The sequence below is a fragment of the Cetorhinus maximus genome, chromosome 4 (assembly GCF_964194155.1).
Source record: "Cetorhinus maximus chromosome 4, sCetMax3.hap1.1, whole genome shotgun sequence".
NCBI lineage: Eukaryota > Metazoa > Chordata > Chondrichthyes > Lamniformes > Cetorhinidae > Cetorhinus > Cetorhinus maximus.
Window position 1 is genome coordinate 82,472,195 of NC_135882.1, and position 18,608 is coordinate 82,490,802.

Below are 18,608 nucleotides of genomic sequence, written 5' to 3' on the forward strand. Positions count from 1 at the left end.
ATTGTTTGGCACTCAACCAGCCCGCTCTTGCAAAGCCCAAAACAAAATGTCTACTGTTAGATGTGATTCTGCAATTGGGCAGCCCTTAACTCTGTCTGCTCAAAGGAGAACGATCGCACCTCCTCTAGTCTCTCCACATAACTGAAATCTTTCATCCTTGTTATAATTTTGGTGAATCTCCTCTGCACCCCCTCAACTCTTTTCATCCTTTCCAAAGCATAATGCTCAGAATTAGACACAACACATTAGCTGAAGCCTAGCAGTGTTTTATAAATGTTTGCCATAACTGCCACCTTTTTGTATTCTTTGTCTCTATTTGTAAAGTCAAGTAACCTGAATTGTTTTTTTAAACAGCCTTATCAATTTCTGTCATTTTTATTGATTTGAGTATTCAGAGGAATTTGTGTGTTCTTGTACATGAATCGGTGAATCTTAAAGTTAATAGCAAACAATTTGGAAGGCAAATGGCATGTTATCCTTTATTGCAAGGAGGTTAGAGTATAAGAGAAAGGAAGTCTTGGTGCATTTATACAGGGCCTTGGTGAGACCATATCTGAAGTACTGTGCACATTTTTGACTCATTACCGAAGAACAGATATGCTTGTTTTAGAAGGAATGCAACAAAGGTTCATTAGGTCAATCCTTGGTACAAGAGGGCTGTCCTATGAGGTGAGATTGAGTAAAACAGGCCTAAACCTTCTGAACCATACACAATTCTTAAAGGTATTGTGCTGAGTGGCTGTTTTCCCCTGTCTGCAGCATGTAGGGGTTATATTCTCAGGATAAGGGGTTGACCATTTTGGACTGAGATGGAAAGGAAATACTTTGTAGCTTTAAATTAAAGTACTTCTAGGATTACCTAGCAGAAAGATGGAATTTTGTTGGAAAATAATTGCAGTCTATCAGGTATAGAGAAAATATTGGATTTCATGTCAAAGTAGCCATGCCTTGTGTATATACCTCATACTAACTAGCTTATATGACTCATGGCAGAGGAATAGGATGGAAATGTGTGCTCTTGACCAAAGACTAATATGAAGGGGAGAAACAAGATAAGAGTGTGCAGGTGAGCAGGATTCAGATTGACTGTGGTACCAGCTGGTAGCTTCTCCCTGATCAGTTGAGCAGGGAAAGGCAGAGCACCAGCACAGTATGTGCTGTGATTAAAATTAAATTGTTGATGAGGTAACGAAGCATAGTGGCAGAGTTGTTTTGCATGGCAGGTACCCATGATGTAAAACATTCAGAAAAAAAATCTACTTGTTCAAGTACCAGATGCCTGCAAAATATTTTGTACTTGCGCATCTTATTGCCTTATAGAATAATATGTTAATTATGTTGAATATTGTAGAGGATGGGGAGTAAACACGTACTTCCTTTATTCTCCCCTTTCTCCCCAGACACAACCACCACCACCCTAAGCTCCAAAGCAGGGTCTCAGAAGTTCCAACAGTGCCAAGAATGTATTTAAATTTAGGAATAGCACTCCAAAATTGGGACAATTGACATGCTGAATCCACCATTAATAAAAATGAGGCACATAAACTGGAACTCGCTTATGTTGCCTAGCCGTTTCTATTGAATTCTATATAAATTTTAATCCCATTTTTCTTTGGCTCATCTAAACATATAGAGAACAGTGACATTTTCTGTGGTGCAATGTAATGGGGCAGAGAAAAATAAAATGGAATGCGGAATAAACTCTCACACAACTGCAATTGAGAAGCACGCAAATTGTGTCAACAACAGGACGAACAATGAATAAAAGTGTAGCAAAACCAAATGCATGGCAAATAGACCATATGCATGCATGCTGATAGAAATATTCCATTCGATAAAAAGCAGTAAATTGCATTTCATCAGCAAAATAGCTAACAGTTCTGACAACATTTGTAACTTTACACAATGAAGAAAAAATCTGAAACAATCCATCTTGGAAATGGGGTACAATTTTGATTTGACTATAATATCCACAATGTTTAGGAGTGCTGGTGCACAGCAAAATATATTGGAAGTGTCAAAGAAAATTGCCAAAATAAAATGTAATAAGGCAGAAACGGGGAAATTCGCATGGTGAAAATGGAGATGAAATACTTTACTGTGGTAGAGCAGCTTGACAATCATTGCACTGTACTGAAGGGCTAACTGTAATCACATTCTATTGTGACAAACATGATGAGAAAGGACTAGCAAACTTTGCTTCACTGTAAAACCTGCTCTTGTAAGAAGGAATCTTTAAGGTATTCCAGCAGATCTCTCGTGGAGTTGCTCGTCTATAATTGTGGTTTGGACGATTTTGCTATTTAGCTGATGAGCTGGCAAATTCATTAAATACTTCCTATGCAGAAGTTGTATAAACATGAAACCCAAGTAGTTGTGACTACTTTGGAGCTCATGGGACCATTAACAGTTTTAATAGTTTGTCAATTTCTCTAGGTCAGAAAAACCCATCATGACATGACTGGCTTTCATTTTTTTTAAGATTGTTACGGATGCAAAGCTGTGTGATGACTAATTTTATTCCATGAAAACGTAGAGAAATCAGTTGTCCTGGTAATAAATAATTCCTTAACATTGAAAAGTATGTCACACCCTAGTCTGTTGACTATTGCTTGTAATTTCCCTGCAGCTTGCAATGACCTTTTAAAAACCCTGGCATATTTTTCAATAGAATTCCTTCGTATTTCCTTAGTAACTTTATCATCAAGAGTATTTCTTCATATCACGCCTGTCCTTCCATGTTGCTTGTGGATGCAGAGATTAGTCAGATTGCTGTGATGTTTCGAGCAACTTAGAAGTATAGATGGAAAACTCCATATTCAAAGCCATGATTATAGTATTATTGTTATATAACCTGAAATGTAATTTGCATAGTTCCATTATTTGGATTGTCATAAACTTAAAACTGCTTTTGTTTCTGATCTTGACAGCAAGTCTGAAGTGTTGCTTTTTTTCACACCCACTATAGTAACTTTGATAGTCTAACAGCATCACTATAACATTAATTTAAAGGAGAGAAGTTGTGCAGAAAAAATGGCCTCATTTGTGTTCTCCACCTGTCCTAATTGGTTTCCTCAGTTGTTGTTGTAAAATGTTGTTTTTCCTATTGTCAGTGATGACTAATGTAGCTACATTATTTTTTTTCCCTTCTACACCTCAGGCTCTGCGCTATCTGGCAGAATGTCGTTCCAGCAGAGAGAGAATGAAAAGTGAACTAGGCATGATGCTGAGCTTACAAAATGTGATTCAAAAGTAAGTCTGTATTCCCAGGTTAATTTGAAAGTTGAAAACGGCATCTTCCTTGGGTTATATAAGGATTCCATTCTTGAATGTTTTTCTAAGAGTTTTTTGAATAGTCTTATTAAGGACCTGAATTCTTATGTTCTTATAAATTATGAAAAAACTGTTTTGGATAATGGTGTCCCTTTCCTCAAAGGAGATGAATATTGCAGCATTTGACTTGACCAAACTTGCACTTTGAGAATAAATTTGCTAATATATGCTTCATATTGAATAGCAGAAATTGCATAACACCATCAAGTTATGAGGAATCCATGAGAGTTTTGACGTTGAAACACCACCCATAGGTATAGCACACATTGCAGGTGAATATAGACATTTTTATTATGGGAGATTGAGGTAGGAGTGTTAATGGCATATGCTACTCCACATACCAAATTTAATATGCAATAGATTTCAGTTTTTCTTTTTGACTTGTTTTTGGGATGTGAATATCACTGCCAAGGCCAGCAATTATTGCCAACCCCCTAGTTCTCCTTGAGAAGGGGTTGGTGAGCTGCCCTGTTGAACTGTTATAGTCCATCTAGCCTAGGTCCTGTTGTGGAGTTTCAGGATTTTGACCTAGTGACAGTAAAGGAACCACAATGTAGTTCCAAGTCAGGGTGGTGTGCAGCTTGGAGGAGAACTTGCAGGTAGTGATGTCCCCACATGTTTGCCCTTATCCTTCTAGGTTTTTTTTATTATTCTTTCATGGGACGTGGGCGCCACTGGCTAGGTCAGCATTTTTATTGCCCTTGAGAAGGTGGTGGTGAGCTGCCTTCTTGAACCGCTGCAGTCCAGGTGGGGTGGGTACACCCACAGCAGTGTTTGTGATTTTGACCCAGTGACAGTGAAGGAACATCGATATAGTTCCAAGTCAGGGTGGTGTGTGTGGCTTGGAGAGGAACTTCCAGGTGGTGGTGTCCCCATGCATCTGCTGCCCTTGCCCTTCAAGGTGATGGAGATGCAAGCTTGAAAGGTGCTGTCGAAGGATCCTTGGGGAATTGCTGCAGTGCATCTTGTAGATGGTACACGTTGCAGCCACTGTGGGTCAGTGGTGGAGCGAGTGAATGTTGAAGGTGGTGGATGGGATGATCAAGCAGGCTGCTTTGTTCTGGATGGTGTTGAGTTTCTTGAGAGTTGTTGGAGCTGTACGCATCCAGGCAAGGGGCAGTATTCCATCACACTCCTGACTTGTACTGTGTAGGTGGTGGACAGGCTTTGGGAAATCAGGAGATAGGTTACTAGCCTCTGACCTGCTCTTGTTGACATAGCATTTATGTGGCTGGTCCAATTCAGTTTCTGCTCAATGGTAATTTCCAGAATGATGATGGGAGATTCAGTGATGGTGATGCCATTGAATGTCAAGGAGAATGGTTAGATTCTCCCTTGTTGGAGAAGAGAGTTGCCTGGCACTTGTGTGGTGTGCATGTTACTTGCCACTTATCACCCCCAGTCTGAATGTTGTCGAGGTCTTGCTCCATGCGAGCATGGAATGCTTCAGTGTTTGAGGAGTCGTGAATTGTACAGAACACTGCAATCATCAGTGAACGTCCTCGCTTATGACCTTATGCTGGAGAGAAGGTCTTTAGTTTATTATTAACAGGGTTTGACTTTGAATGAGTTTAAAGCAGAGATTTGACTTTATGTAATTTCATTTCAGAACAACAACGCCTGGTGAAACTAAGTTTTTGGCAAATGAAGTGTATGAAATTTTGCAGTCATCGAGCGGTGAAGAGTCTGTCCAGACGAATGATCATAACTCGCATAGACGCAAACCACAGTTTTTCCTGGGAAGTACTAACAAACGTGCAAAAACAGTTACTCTGCAGATAGATGGTTTAGATGATGCGGTAAGAAATCCAATCAGTGTGAACTATTTCTGCTTATTTTTAATTGGGGTTTGGAAATGCATTTTTCAGTTGAATATAAATAAGGAGCTAAGTTTGCTTTAGTGAACCACTCCACTTTAATTGTAATTTGATTGACAAGGAAAGGCACAGTTAAAGTGCCATGAATGAGGTAAAGTGTTTTTCATTGGGTAGATAGTAATATTTTGGCAAGTTGATGAGCGTTATTAAATTTGAATTGCTATGTAAAGTTTGAGTTAAAGCTTCTGCCGTGACTGCACAGTGCTATCTCTAGTGCTAATTGCACAACAAGTCTTGGCATTGTTTTTGTGGCTTTGTTTTTGTGGCTTTGTTTATGTATGCTAATGGAAAACTGGTTCCCTTTTTTAGTAAAGATTTTATATGGCAAAGTGGTGTAGTTATCAACGTTAAATAAGCAGGACTTGAACTGCTGGCAACTTAGTTAATGGTTTTACTTCTGCCCCTAAAATGAATACAACTGAATTACACCCTTCTGAATCCATTTTTATTTTATTCGTTCATGGGATGTGGGTGTCGCTGGCTAAGCCAGCATTTAGTGCCCATCCCTAATTGCCCTTGTTCAGAGGGCATTTAATCGTCAACCACATTGCTGTGAATCTGGAGTCATGTGTAGGCCAGACCAGGTAAGGACAGCAGATTTCCTTCCCTAAAGGACATTAGTGAACCAGATGGGATTTTACGACAATTGGCAGTGGTTTCATGGTTATCATTAGACTTTTTTAATTCCAGGTGTTTACTGAATTCAAATTTTACCCTCTGCTGTGGTGGGATTCGAAGCTGGATCCCCAGAGCATTACCCCGGGTCTTTGGATTACCAGAACAGTGACAATGCCACTATGCCACCACCTCCCCGGAACTCCTCCATGTTGACTGATATTTACTAATTTGTTATCTCGAAGGTTTATCCATTAATTTGTCTAGGAGTTTTATCTCAATACTAACAAAGTCAGTAATTTTCTCTGGATTAACTCTTTGAAGAGAGTTTCGCTGAAGGCTCCCCTTGTAACCAGTCATTCATAATTTTACTATCTTGTGCCTCTCCTCTCTTCAAATTGTTTGCATGTTTTATTGTTCTTGCCTATTCTCATACTTTTGAAGTACTGAAGGAACTTCTTACTGAAGTATTTTTGCATCTTCAGCACTACTTTTTCTGCGTCATTCTTTGCCCTTGGTCAACCTTTTGACATGTAGCTATATAAAATATTCATTCCTGTGAACTCCATCCATTTTTCCCTGAAAGATTTAGAGGTGATTTTTCCTTGTTATTTCATTTAAGGTTGCAACTATAAACTCAAGCCAGCAAGTTCACAATTATGTTTGCTAAGCATTAATCCTTGAAAAACTCCACTTGAACTCTACTGAGGTGTTGAACTACCTTCCCTGAGTTAATTTGTTTAAATTATGCGCCCCATGTATGTGAAACTAGACCTTTGATTGCTATAGAATCAGCTCTTGCTTTGTGGTTTATCTGCACCCTAGACCTGGCGAAACATAATTTTGCTTTAGAGAGGGTACAGAAAGGATTTACGAGAATGGTTCCAGGGATGAGGGACGCCAGTGCTGTGGATAGATTGGAGAAACTGAGGTTATTTTCCTTGGGCAAGAGAAGGTTGAGAGAAGATTCAGTCAAGGTGTTCAAAATCAATAGAGTAAATAGGGAGAAATTGTCTGCATTGGTGTAAGGATCGTAACTAGAGGACCTCAATTTAAAAAAAAAAATTCTTTCGAGTTATCAACAGTCACAGATTGCAACTTTTTCGAGTACAATCACAGTTCTTGGTTTCCGGGAGTGGGACATGAACCCACAACCCTCTGATTCAAAGGCGAGGGTGCTATGGACTGAGCCACAGCTGACACCTCCAGGACCTCAATTTAAGGTGAATGCTACAAAAGCCAATAGCAACAAGAGGGTATGGTTAGGATCTGGAATACACTGGCTGCTTCAATCATGGTTTTCAAAAGGGAATTGGTTAGCACCTGATGAGAAAAATTTGTCGGGCGAGGGAGTGGGATTGGCTGAGTTGCTCTTGCAGACTGCCGGCAAGCATATGATGGGCTGAATGATCTCCTCCTGTGCCAGAACCATTCTGTGATTCTATATGGTCGCTGTGCCCTTACAGTACCATGACATCTATTTTCTGGGTGTTTGTTGTCTGGATCATTCACAAATATCAGGGCAAGATGAACGCCACCTCTGGTGAGTGGGTTAAGAAATAATCATGCATCATATTTATCAATTGGAACTCTTAAACCATTTAGGTTTTCTCAATTTATATCAGGCATCTGTCTTTGACTATAACTAGCTAATTGCTGACAAAGTCTCTCTGCCTATCTCAAATGTCCATAGACCATAATTCCCCAGAAGTGTCTGAGGAGAAAAAAAAGTCAAAATTTGAAGAAATTCTGTTACCTTTGCAATTTTTTGATGTAACTTAAGCATGTGAGGGGCATTACAACGCGTTTGCCCAAGGAAATTTGCACATAACTGATTTACACAGGTCTTACACCAAAAATACTGGCATGCACAAATTTCTTCTATTGTTTGTGCTGCTTCTGGAACATGTCTGAAGAACTGCTCAATAACATAGCTCCTTCCCGTGATAAAAGATTAGCTCATGAATTTCCTACATTTTAAACAAGTAATGTGCTGGTGATGATTTAAACATGAGAAATGTATGTGCAGCAAAACCCCTTTGGGTTTGATTACATTTTTCTTTGATATTTTAACACTGATGCCTGTACCTAACTAAAGTGTCAGTCTCAGTGCACCAAAAAAAACCCCACCTTACCAAAATGCATCTCCATGCAGTCTGTGCAACTGCCTGATCTTCCCAAAGAGCTGGAGAAGGTTACAGAGATTGTAAATAAGGATGAGAATTTGCAAATCGAGGCATCATTTACTTGAGACCCAATGTTGTTCAGGGAGCACGGATAAGGAGTGAATGGGATTAGTGTGAGTTAGAATATTTGCAGCAGAGTTTTGGATGATCAAGTTTACAGAGGGTGAATTGTGGCAGGCCAGCCTTGAATTGGAATAATCAAGACTAGGGGTTTAACAAGGTATGAATGTGGGTTTCAGCAGGACCAGAGGTGAAAATGGGCAGCATTCGTGATGACACAACTGTAGTTGGAAGCTCATCTTAGTCAGATATGATATCACAGTTGTGAACAGTCTGATCCAGGCTCAGACAGTTGCCAGGGCTGCTACAGAACAGATGTGGCAAGGACCAAAGACACTGTTTAGATTTAGGAATTTTCTGTTCTTCCATTGTTGGATGTTGGAAAAGCAGTCTGACAATTTAGTGACTGTGGAGGAATCGAGAACAGGTGGCGGTGGTGATGCAGAGTTCGGTATCATCAGTATACTGTGTGAAAACTAATGGTGTGTTTTTGAATGAAGTTGCAGAAGGACAGCATATGGATAGATGCTGGGGACCGTGGGTAACAGTGTGGGAGTGGGAAGAATCAGAGAATCTTAGAATGATTACAGAAAGAGACCGTTGTAGGTGATTAGCTACGATTAGATGGATAAGAATGGAACTGGGCAAGAACTATTCCATCCAGTTTGTTCACCATGGAAAGGTGTTGAAGAAGGTTGATGTGGTCAACTATGTCAAAGCTCGAAACAGGCCAAGAAGGAGGAAGAGGGATAGTTTTCCTTTTTTTTATATATATATATATATATATAGTTTGTGATATTGCTAAGAGCTGTTGTACTGCGGCAGGGGCAGGAACCTGATCTGAGCGATTCAAACATCGAGTTCCAGGAAAGATGGCCATGGATTTGGGAGGTGACAAAACAGTTAAGGCCTTTGGAGAAGAGAAGGAGGTTCGAGATGTGTTGATAGTTTGCAAAGACAGAGGTGTCAAGGGTTGATTTTTTTTTAAGGAGATGGGTGATTGACGGATTTAGAACAAAGAACAAAAAAGTACAGCACAGGAACAGGCCCTTTGGCCCTCCAAGCCTGCGCCGATCATATTGCCTGTCACACTAAAACATTTTGCACTTCCGGGGTCCGTATCCCTCTATTCCCATCCTGTTCATGTATTTGTCAAGCTGCATTTTAAACACCACTATCGTACCTACTTCCACCACCTCCTCTGGCAGCGAATTCCAGACACTCACTACCCTCTGTGTAAAAAACTTGCCCCGCACATCTCCTCTAAAGTTTTCTCCTCTCACCTTAAATCTATGTCCCCTAGTAATTGACTCTTCCACCCTGGGAAAAAGCTTCTGACTATCTACTCTGTCCATGCCACTCATAATTTTGTAAACTTCTATCAAGTCGCCCCTCAATCTCTATCACTCTAGTGAGAACAATCCGACTTTCTCTAACCTCTCCTCATAGCTAATAACTTCCAGACCAGGCAGCATCCTGGTAAACCTCCTCTGCACCCTCTCCAACGCCTCCATATCCTTCTGGTAATGTGGCGACCAGAATTGCACGCAATATTCCAAGTGTGGCCTAACCAAGGTTCTATACAGCTGCAGCATGACTTCCCAGCTTTTATACTCAATACCCCTGCCCACGAAGGCAAGCATGCCGTATGCCTTCCTGACTACCTTATCCACCTACGTTGCCACTTTCAGTGACCTGTGGACCTGTACACCCAGATCCCTCTGTCTGTCGATGCACTTAAGGGTTCTGCCATTTACTGTTATAATTCCTACCTGTATTAGACCTTCCAAAATGCATTACTTCGCATTTGTCCGGATTAAACTCCATCTGCCATTTCTCCGCCCAAGTCTCCAGCCGATCTATATCCCGTTGTAACCTTTGACAGTCCTCTTCACTATCTGCAATTCCTGCAACCTTAGTGTCGTCTGCAAACTTACTAATTAGCCCAGTTACATTTTCCTCCAAATCAATTACATATACTACAAACAGCAAAGGTCCCAGCACTGATCCCTGCGGAACACCACTAGTCACAGCTCTCCATTCAGAAACACCCACTGCTACCCTCTGTCTCCTATGACCAAGCCAATTCTGTATCCATCTTGCCAGCTCACCTCTGATCCCGTGTGACTTTACCTTCTGTACCAGTCTGCCATGAGGGACCTTGTCAAAGGCCTTACTGAAATCCACGTAGATAACATCCATTGCCCTTCCATCGTCAATCATCTTTGTCACTTCCTCGACCTCTGGCTGTTCTCCCTCCCCCTTCAGAATGTCCTGTACCTGATCAGAGACATCCTGGACCCTGGCATCAGGGAGGCAACATACAATCCTGGTGTCTCTTTCGCGACCACAGAAGCGCCTATCTGAGCCCCTGACTATAGAGCCCCCTATGACAATTGCTCTTCTGTGCTTTGACACCCCCTGCTGAACAACAGAGCCAGTCGTGGTGCCACTGCTCTGGCTACTGCTGTTGTTTCCCCCGATAGGTGATTCCCCCCCAACATTATCCAAAACGGTATACCTGTTAGAGAGGGGGACAGCCAGAGGGGATTTCTGCACTGACTGCCTGCCCCTTCTAGCGGTCACCCATCCAGCTGTCTGTACTTTGGGTGTGACCACGTCTGCAAAACTCCTGTCTATGACGCTTTCCGCCACCTGAATGCTCCTAAGTGCATCCAACTGCTGCTCCAACCAATCCATGTGGTCTGTGAGCAGCTGCAATTGGGTACACTTCCTGTAGATGTAGTTGTCCAGGACACTTGAAGCGTCACAGATTTCCCACATCCCACAGGTGAAGCACTTCACCCCAGCAACTGCCATTTCTAGAACTATTTAATTAATTAATTTAAACCTAATAACTGCTTATTGACTCCTTATTAACTATACGTTCCCTAGAAAGAGAGCGGGATATTAACTGAATTAAGAGAACCTTCAACAATATCAGCCAACATGGAGGGGAAATTAGATGGTCAGCCGTTAAGTGGGAATAGCATTGAGGGTGTTGGAGGTGAATCTCATGGACAAGATGAGCTCAGGCAGGGCATATGGGGAGATAGAGAAACTAGAGAAATGCAAGGCCAGGACTGGGTGTTATTTTAGAGTAAGTTTAACTCTGTGGGCTAGAGGATGGAAGGGAAGCAGCAGAGGCAGATAGTTGAATCTCTATCTTAGTGACAAGGAAGTCCATGAGTTCCTCACACTTTTGGAGGTGATGCTGGAGGAGACAGGGAAGAGGAGTTTAATAAGACAGTTTGAAATAGAGAAAAGAAGCTGAGAGTTATCTTTGCATTGCCAGATAATTCTAAAATATTGAGCAGTTTTGACAAATGAGATCTATGGGCATAATAGTGCTTAATGTGGCCCAGTCAGATCTGGCAATGAAGAGCTAAACGTGTTGCCCACCATATCACTTCAAGTCGGTATTCTTTCGACATAAAAGAATGGATATTCGGGCCATAGAAGTGATAGAGGTCATGGTGAGAGAGCGTGATAGTGTTATTAGGGCATAGGAGACCAAAAGTGAAGCTTGAGGGTGTGGTTGAGCAGATGGGTAACTGCAGAAACATCACTGAATGGAGGATTAAAAGCTAGACAGTCGTAATTTTCAATTTTGAAAGTTCAGTTGTAAATGATACGAGAAATTTTTCCAGGGGTGGGCACAAGAGCAGATGGGTTTAGGAGATGGAGCAGGATGTGAGTGCAGAGCAGTATAAGGAAGAAAACTCTTTCTTTCAACTCCTTTCAGTACTTACATTGGACACTGGCCAAGGAAGCAAAACATTCTGGCAAATGCTATTCATCTATACGTAAAACAAAAATCTTGTTCCCACTTTTTTTCTCTTTCATCGTTTCTCAACTTTTGTCCTTCTTGCCTTGCCTATACTTGCCTCTGTCCCTTAAGTGGACACTTCATTCTCCAGGAATGGGTCCAAAGTGTTAATTCATTCTGAAACCAGATGGTGAAGTAGGAAACCAAATGCAAGTCTTGTAATTAATACTAGATTTGTTTGCAGAATACAACATTACAAATGTCTGCCTCCTCCTTAATCAACACCCAGTGCCCCAGAAGTCTCTTTATACCTCTTTTGATACCAATAAATGAATTAATCGCCCCATGTGAAAGGACACAGGCTCCTTTGATCTGGAATTGAACCCACAAATTGAAGATGTCAGCTTTGCTATCCTTTATAGTCCTTCATCCTCCGAGCTGAGATATCAAAGGGAAGCAGTAAGTCTCTCTTACTCTGAGTAAATCAAATAAAATAATTAAAGAACCACCCCTTAAAGGGACATCTGTCTTAATCTATGCTCAGGGTACTTAAGCAATGCCTTCTAACTGTGTATGCTTAAATTTAATAATACAATTAACATACCATTAACACAAATGTTCTCAGCTCTTGATGGCTTGGCTTCCTTTTCCTTTTTCCAGTTTGATGAGCTCTAATCCCTGAATTTACTTTGAGTGAGGATTACTCTGGAGTTTCCTTCCTCTTGCCAAAGCTAGGCAAATCTTACAGCCCTGTTAAAATCCTCTCAGACTTGGTCCCTTCAATCTGAGCATGACCTCCCACCCACATTCTGCGTAGTGAAAAATGGCTGATTCTATTGCTCTCGTTCTGTGCCACCCCTCCCCCTCAAAAAAGAAAGCTAGTAATTTTCTGCTGGCTTTTTCTGATTTTGAAAAACTTCCTACATGCACAAAGCTAGGAGCCAGGGATTTGCACACAACTACCAATCTGCAGAGATTTCCTCAACACAACAAACGAGCCCATAATCAACCTTTGTTTGTACCGACTAACAGCAATTACACTTTGCACCATTAAAAGGATAAGACATGTTTAATATAGCTCCATTTTAGCAGAAGTTTATAAAATAAATCTTCTGGATCTGTCATGGTGTTGCTCACAAAGTTCCTCATGCCATAAGTGTTTATAAGTTTATCCAGTGTTTATAAAGATGTCAAAGTGAAACTAATGAACTTTACGATATGATGAAACATCTCAAATTAATTGTCAGTTGGCTTAAATGTTCTTGTTTTCTTTTAGTCACGGAGAAATATGTGCGAAGAAGCATTGTTGAAAATTAAAGGTGTCATCAGTTTTACCTTCCAAATGACTGTTAAGAGATGTATTGTGCGGATCCGATCTGATCTAACAGCAGAGGTAGGTTCTGTTTTTTAAAAAAACCCTGAGATTCTGGTAGGGCCATTGTGTGCTATTACCCAAGGTAAGTTTAGCATCCAAATTTTTAAGAAGGTTAGATGCCAAGTTACAGCCTGAGGTTGAGGAGAATGATGGGCAAGTTGAGATCAGTCAAGAGCTAGGGAAGACTGAGTGAAAGTAAGAATTTTCACATTTTTGAATTCCTGAGCAAGAATAAGCTTAAAGGCAGAAAAATTCATACTACTTCCCACCTCGAGGATGATGCTTGTGGTTGTTGGAGGCCAATTGTTTCAGCCCCAGGACATCGCTGTAGGAGTTCCTCAGGGTAGTGTCCAAGGCTCCACTATCTTCAGCTGCTTCACCAATGGCTTTCCCTCCATCAGAAGGTCAGAAGTGGAGATGTTCACTGATTGCAGTGTTCAGTCCCATTTGAAACGCTTGAGATAATGACAATCAGTGTTAGCATGCTGCAAGACCTGGACAACATTCAGGCTTGGGCAAATAAGTGGCAAGTAACATTTGTGCCAATGACCATCTCCAACAAGAGAGAATCTAACCATCTCACCTTGGCTGAATTCCCCGCTATCAAAATCCTGGGGGTGGTTACCATTAACTAGAAACTTAACTGGACCAGCCATATATAAGGCATAAGCAGTTGATAAAGCAATTAGTATCCTAGGCTTTATTAATAGGGGCATAGAGTACAAGAGCAGGGAGGTTAAGCTGAATTTATATAAGACACTCATTAGACCTCAGCTGGAATATTGTGTACAGTTCTGGGCACCATATTATAGGAAGGGTGTGAACACATTGGTGAGAGCGCAGAAGAGGTTTACAAGAAGTGTCCCAGGGATATGAGACTTCAGCTATGAGGATAGATAGGTGAGGTTGGGACTCTTCTCCTTGGAGAGAAGAAGGCTGAAATATTTGATAGAGATGTTCAAAATCATGAGGGGGCTGGACAGAGTAGATAGGGAGAAGCTCTTCCCACTTGTAAAAGGATCAAGAATGAGAGGGCACAGATTTAAAGTGACTTGCAAAAGAAGCAAGTGTGATGTGAGAAAAAAACTTTTTCACACAACGAGTGGCTCGGGTCTGGAATGTACTGCCTGGAAGTGTGGTGGAGGCAGGTTCAATCGAGGCATTCAAGAGGACATTAGATGATCATTTGAATAGAAACAATGTGAAAGGAAACGGGGAAAAGGCAGGGCAATGGCACGAGGCCATAATGCTCATTTGGAGAGCCAGTGCAGACATAATGGGCTGAATGGCCGCCTCCTGTGCCGTTAAGGTTCTGTACTTCTGTGAAGTCAGGAGTGTGATGGAATACTCTCCACTTGTCTGGATGAGTGCAGTTCCAAGAACACTCAGGAAGCTTGACACCATCCAAGACAAAGCAACTCACTTGACTGGCACTCTATCCTCCACCTTAAACATTGACAACCGCGCATGGTGACTGTAGTGTGTACCATCTGCAAGATATACTGCAGCACCTTCCAAAACCATGACCACCACCACCTAGAAGGACAAGGGCAGTAGATGCATAGGCTTAAAAGAAAGCTCTTTGCAGCCCAAATATAGATACTTTAACAAACATTGTTCTCTATTTAATGTGACCTAGGCCCTATTTTTTGGTGTTGGGGTCATTTGGGCTGTGTCCCCCCCAAAAAATTTGATTCACAAGAGGTATGTCAGAATTATTATAACTTAGCTTAATATTGCTATCGACGGGGAACCACTACAAGTATCTATAATAAAATCCTTGAATAAGTAATATTGCACAGTCCCTGTTCAGTGAATCAATGAATGGTACTATAATGGTAGCACCTGTTAACACCTCCACAAGCTCTTTAGAAAAAATGGCACGGTCTGTTATTATTCACTCAGGAGGTAGTGCTAGAACCTGTTCCAGGCCGTTACAACAAATATTGCTAAAAGGCATGCCATTTCATTCACCTAACTATGCTCTCAAGACTATGAAAAATACATGTACTCAAATATATCTGCTTTGCACCCAAGTCACATCCTTGTATGTTATATTTAATATACAAATTTTGAGTCACACTTATACCTGAGTGGCTGATATCTTTTATTCTTATTGCACTGAAACAAAGAATAACTAAGCAGATAGGTAACATACCAGTCAAAAACATATAAATCAGATACATAAGCTTCCAATGAAAATTTACTAAGAACAGTTTAAGATAATCAGGCAAAAATGAATAGTTGGCAAAAATTACCAATACAAAATAAGAAGTTAAACCAATTAAATAGCACCACATTTTTTTTGAAAATCCTCAACTGTAATTTGGACTATCATTAAATTGAGAAATTTAGGACTGAAGTGAGGATTATGACAATTAAGGTAACAAATACTATGTCTATAAGAAAGTTATTATGCTTAAAAGCTTAACAATCCCTGTGTTTAACACATGCCTATCAACGTTTTCAGTTGACATCTCTGCATCTTTGATAAACCTAGACTTGAGTTCATGGAGCTTGGTGGAACCACAGTTGATTAAAGAGCCTTAAGGTAGTGGGATACAATTGATTATGTCTCTATAATATCCAGAACAACAACTGCTTTGACAACAACAGTAGTCATTCATAGAGCATGCTAGAATTAGCTAGGACCAGCACAATGTGTCTCAATAGAAGATTATTGAGGCCAAGAAATCTTCTTTTGTAGCAGTGAAAGTGATCAGTTTTGTTTTGATGTCCTACACAATATAGGTAATTCCAGTTTTGCTTTTTAGCTAACTGTTTAGCTTTTTCTGAGGTAACTTTCCTGAAAAGAAAGGTAGGATACTACTTAGTGATCTGCTTATTTAGCAAATGCAGTTATGTCCCGTGTGTGACAAATTGAAACTTTGGACTAAATTTGAGATTAGTTAATATTTTAATGTATTCCTAATGGTTAAACAGAATTTTTAAATTTGTATTTACCTTGGAACTCAACATAGCAAACATTTGGTACAAACAGTTGACATTCTAGCATTGTACCCTTCTACAATTTGTTGGGAGGGTGCTTCTGAATAAAAGTCCTAATTTAAATTTGTTAAGTAGAATATTTTACAAATTGTTCCAGAGATACTTTTTTCAAAAAAGATTGAAATTAGTTTAATATTTTCTCCTACTTTTGACAGCCACTATACATTTAAAAAAAATAACATAGAGGGATCATAAAGATAGGGTTGCTGTGTCAAATTATATGCTGATTTATATAACTTATTTATTCATCTACTTGCATTGGATAAGAAAAATGCTGTATTTCAGAAACCAATCAAAAAATGATCAGTATTTCTGTGGTCTCTTGCAAACTGCTATTGGATTCTTTCAGTGGGAATATCAACCCCCTCCCTTGCATCAATGTTAGACTCACCATGAGCCTTACTACTGGAATTACCTATATTAATCTTTTATTGTAGGCACTGGCATCTGCTATTGCAGCAACCAAAATTTTAAAAGCACAACAAGTGATCAAAAATGAAAATGGAGAGGAGGTAAGATAAATATTTATCATTGAGATTTTAGAGACCATTTTGATGTACTTGCACTTTTGTCCTCCGGTCCCAAGGCCATGTGCCATTTGTGACAATATGAGAGCCAAACCACTGCAAATATTCATAAATATTGGTGAAATCAAAGATCAACGCTTAGGAAATATGTGGGAGCAACTAGATCATAACTTTGGCTTTTTTTTCTCTTGCTTCTCTCCCTCTAGGTAAATTTTGCTTTTCTACCCAGTAACTTGCCTGATGTTGGCCTTAAACATGGCTGTGTTCCCATGGTTGTGAACTAAGGCCTACATTTTCTTGACGCTATACATTGAAGCTCTCTTAACTGCACAACCAATTGAGACAAATACAATACTGAAGGCACTCTCTATATAATTTTTCTATAGACCAATCCTCGTTTGACATTTATACAATCGTGTTTCTATCATCTAAAATTAGTGTTGAATTTCCTCCAAGCATTCGTTTGTAAATGGTAGATATTTTGTTATTAATCACAAGATTTTCTAGGTTTTATAATCTAGAATTAGATTAGATAATTAGAATAGTGAAAATGGATCAAAATGTCCTCTACTCCATATCATAGAGGGAAGTTTAAGGTTGATGTATAGACACATTCACATTAATTTATAATGTCCAGATTATCTAACGAGTACTGTGATTTATGTATTGAACATGTCATAATTTTCACAGATCATTATTTTTGTCCTAAATGGTTCTCATTAAAAATATAAGCTTTGTGGCCTTTATAGAGATAAATGCTACAGTTAAAGCTCTCAAAAATTGTACAGCTATAGGTTTATGTACTTTGCTAGCTTTTTAAAAAATAAATTATCTTTCTCATGATAAAATTGTTAATCCTTAAGGACTGACTGGTTTGTCAGAAACCTGAGTCAGAGTTTGTAGAACTACTGTTGAAAATCAGGTGAGTGGTCCCATTTGCTATTGATGAAATTATGTTGCATCACTTAACCTTGCTCCTAGCAAGCTTTTAAAGTCTGATGAAGGTTTACAATACTATCCACAAACCTGTTTGTTCATTTTTGTACTATTTAATGCTCAGGTGAAATATCTGACTGACTTTGCAATACCCAAAGATATGTAAGTTTTAAAATACTGCTGCTGTGGGACATTCGGAAACATTTGAGCTCCAGCTTGTTCATATAGCCTTTTTATTCTACACTTAATGGGTGCCTTTTGAAGTCATTGAAATTTTCTCATTGGATTTGAGTTCATATTTAGGAGGAATAGTGCAATTTCATTGTTGGGAGAAAGGAAGCAAATGTACAAGGACTGTATGCTTTCAAGACCATGTTTAAGAAAAAATATTTTAGCAAGAGGAGAATAAAAATTTCTAACAGTACCTTTTTTTAATTCATTCACGGGATATGGGCTTCGCTAACTGGGCCAGCATTCCTAGTTGCCCTTGAGAAGGTGGTGGTGAGCTGCTGCCTTGAACCATTGCAGTCCATGTGGTGTAGGTACACTCACAGTGCTGTTAGGAAGGGAGTTCCAGGATTTTGACCCAGCGACAGTGAAGGAACGGCAATATATTTCCAAGTCAGGATGGTGAGTGACTTGGAGGGGAAATTCCAGGTGGTGGTGGTGCTCCTATCTATCTGCTGCCCTTGTCCTTCTCGGTGGTTGTGGTCATGGGTTTGGAAGTTGCTGTCGAAGAAGCCTTCGTGAATTCTTGCAGTGCATCTTGTCGATGGTACACGCTGCTGCTACTGTGCGTCAGTGGTGGATGAAGTGAATGTTTGTGGATGTGGCGCCAATCAGGCGGACTGCTTTGTCCTGGACAGTGCCCAGCTTCTTGAGTGTTGTAGGAGCTGCACTCACCCAGGCAAGTTTGGAGTA

The 18,608-nt window shown here is 40.2% G+C and overlaps 1 protein-coding gene across 1 annotated transcript in view; it reads left to right on the top strand.

The window, feature by feature from the left end:
* Positions 1 to 18,608, top strand: part of armc1 (armadillo repeat containing 1) — a 33,100-nt gene that overhangs the window by 2,362 nt on the left and 12,130 nt on the right. Inside the window, exons 3-6 of the mRNA XM_078540425.1 lie at positions 3,161 to 3,252; positions 4,943 to 5,132; positions 13,117 to 13,233; positions 16,662 to 16,736. Coding sequence (XP_078396551.1) covers positions 3,161 to 3,252; positions 4,943 to 5,132; positions 13,117 to 13,233; positions 16,662 to 16,736 — 474 coding nt within the window. The remainder of the gene's footprint in view (positions 1 to 3,160; positions 3,253 to 4,942; positions 5,133 to 13,116; positions 13,234 to 16,661; positions 16,737 to 18,608) is intronic.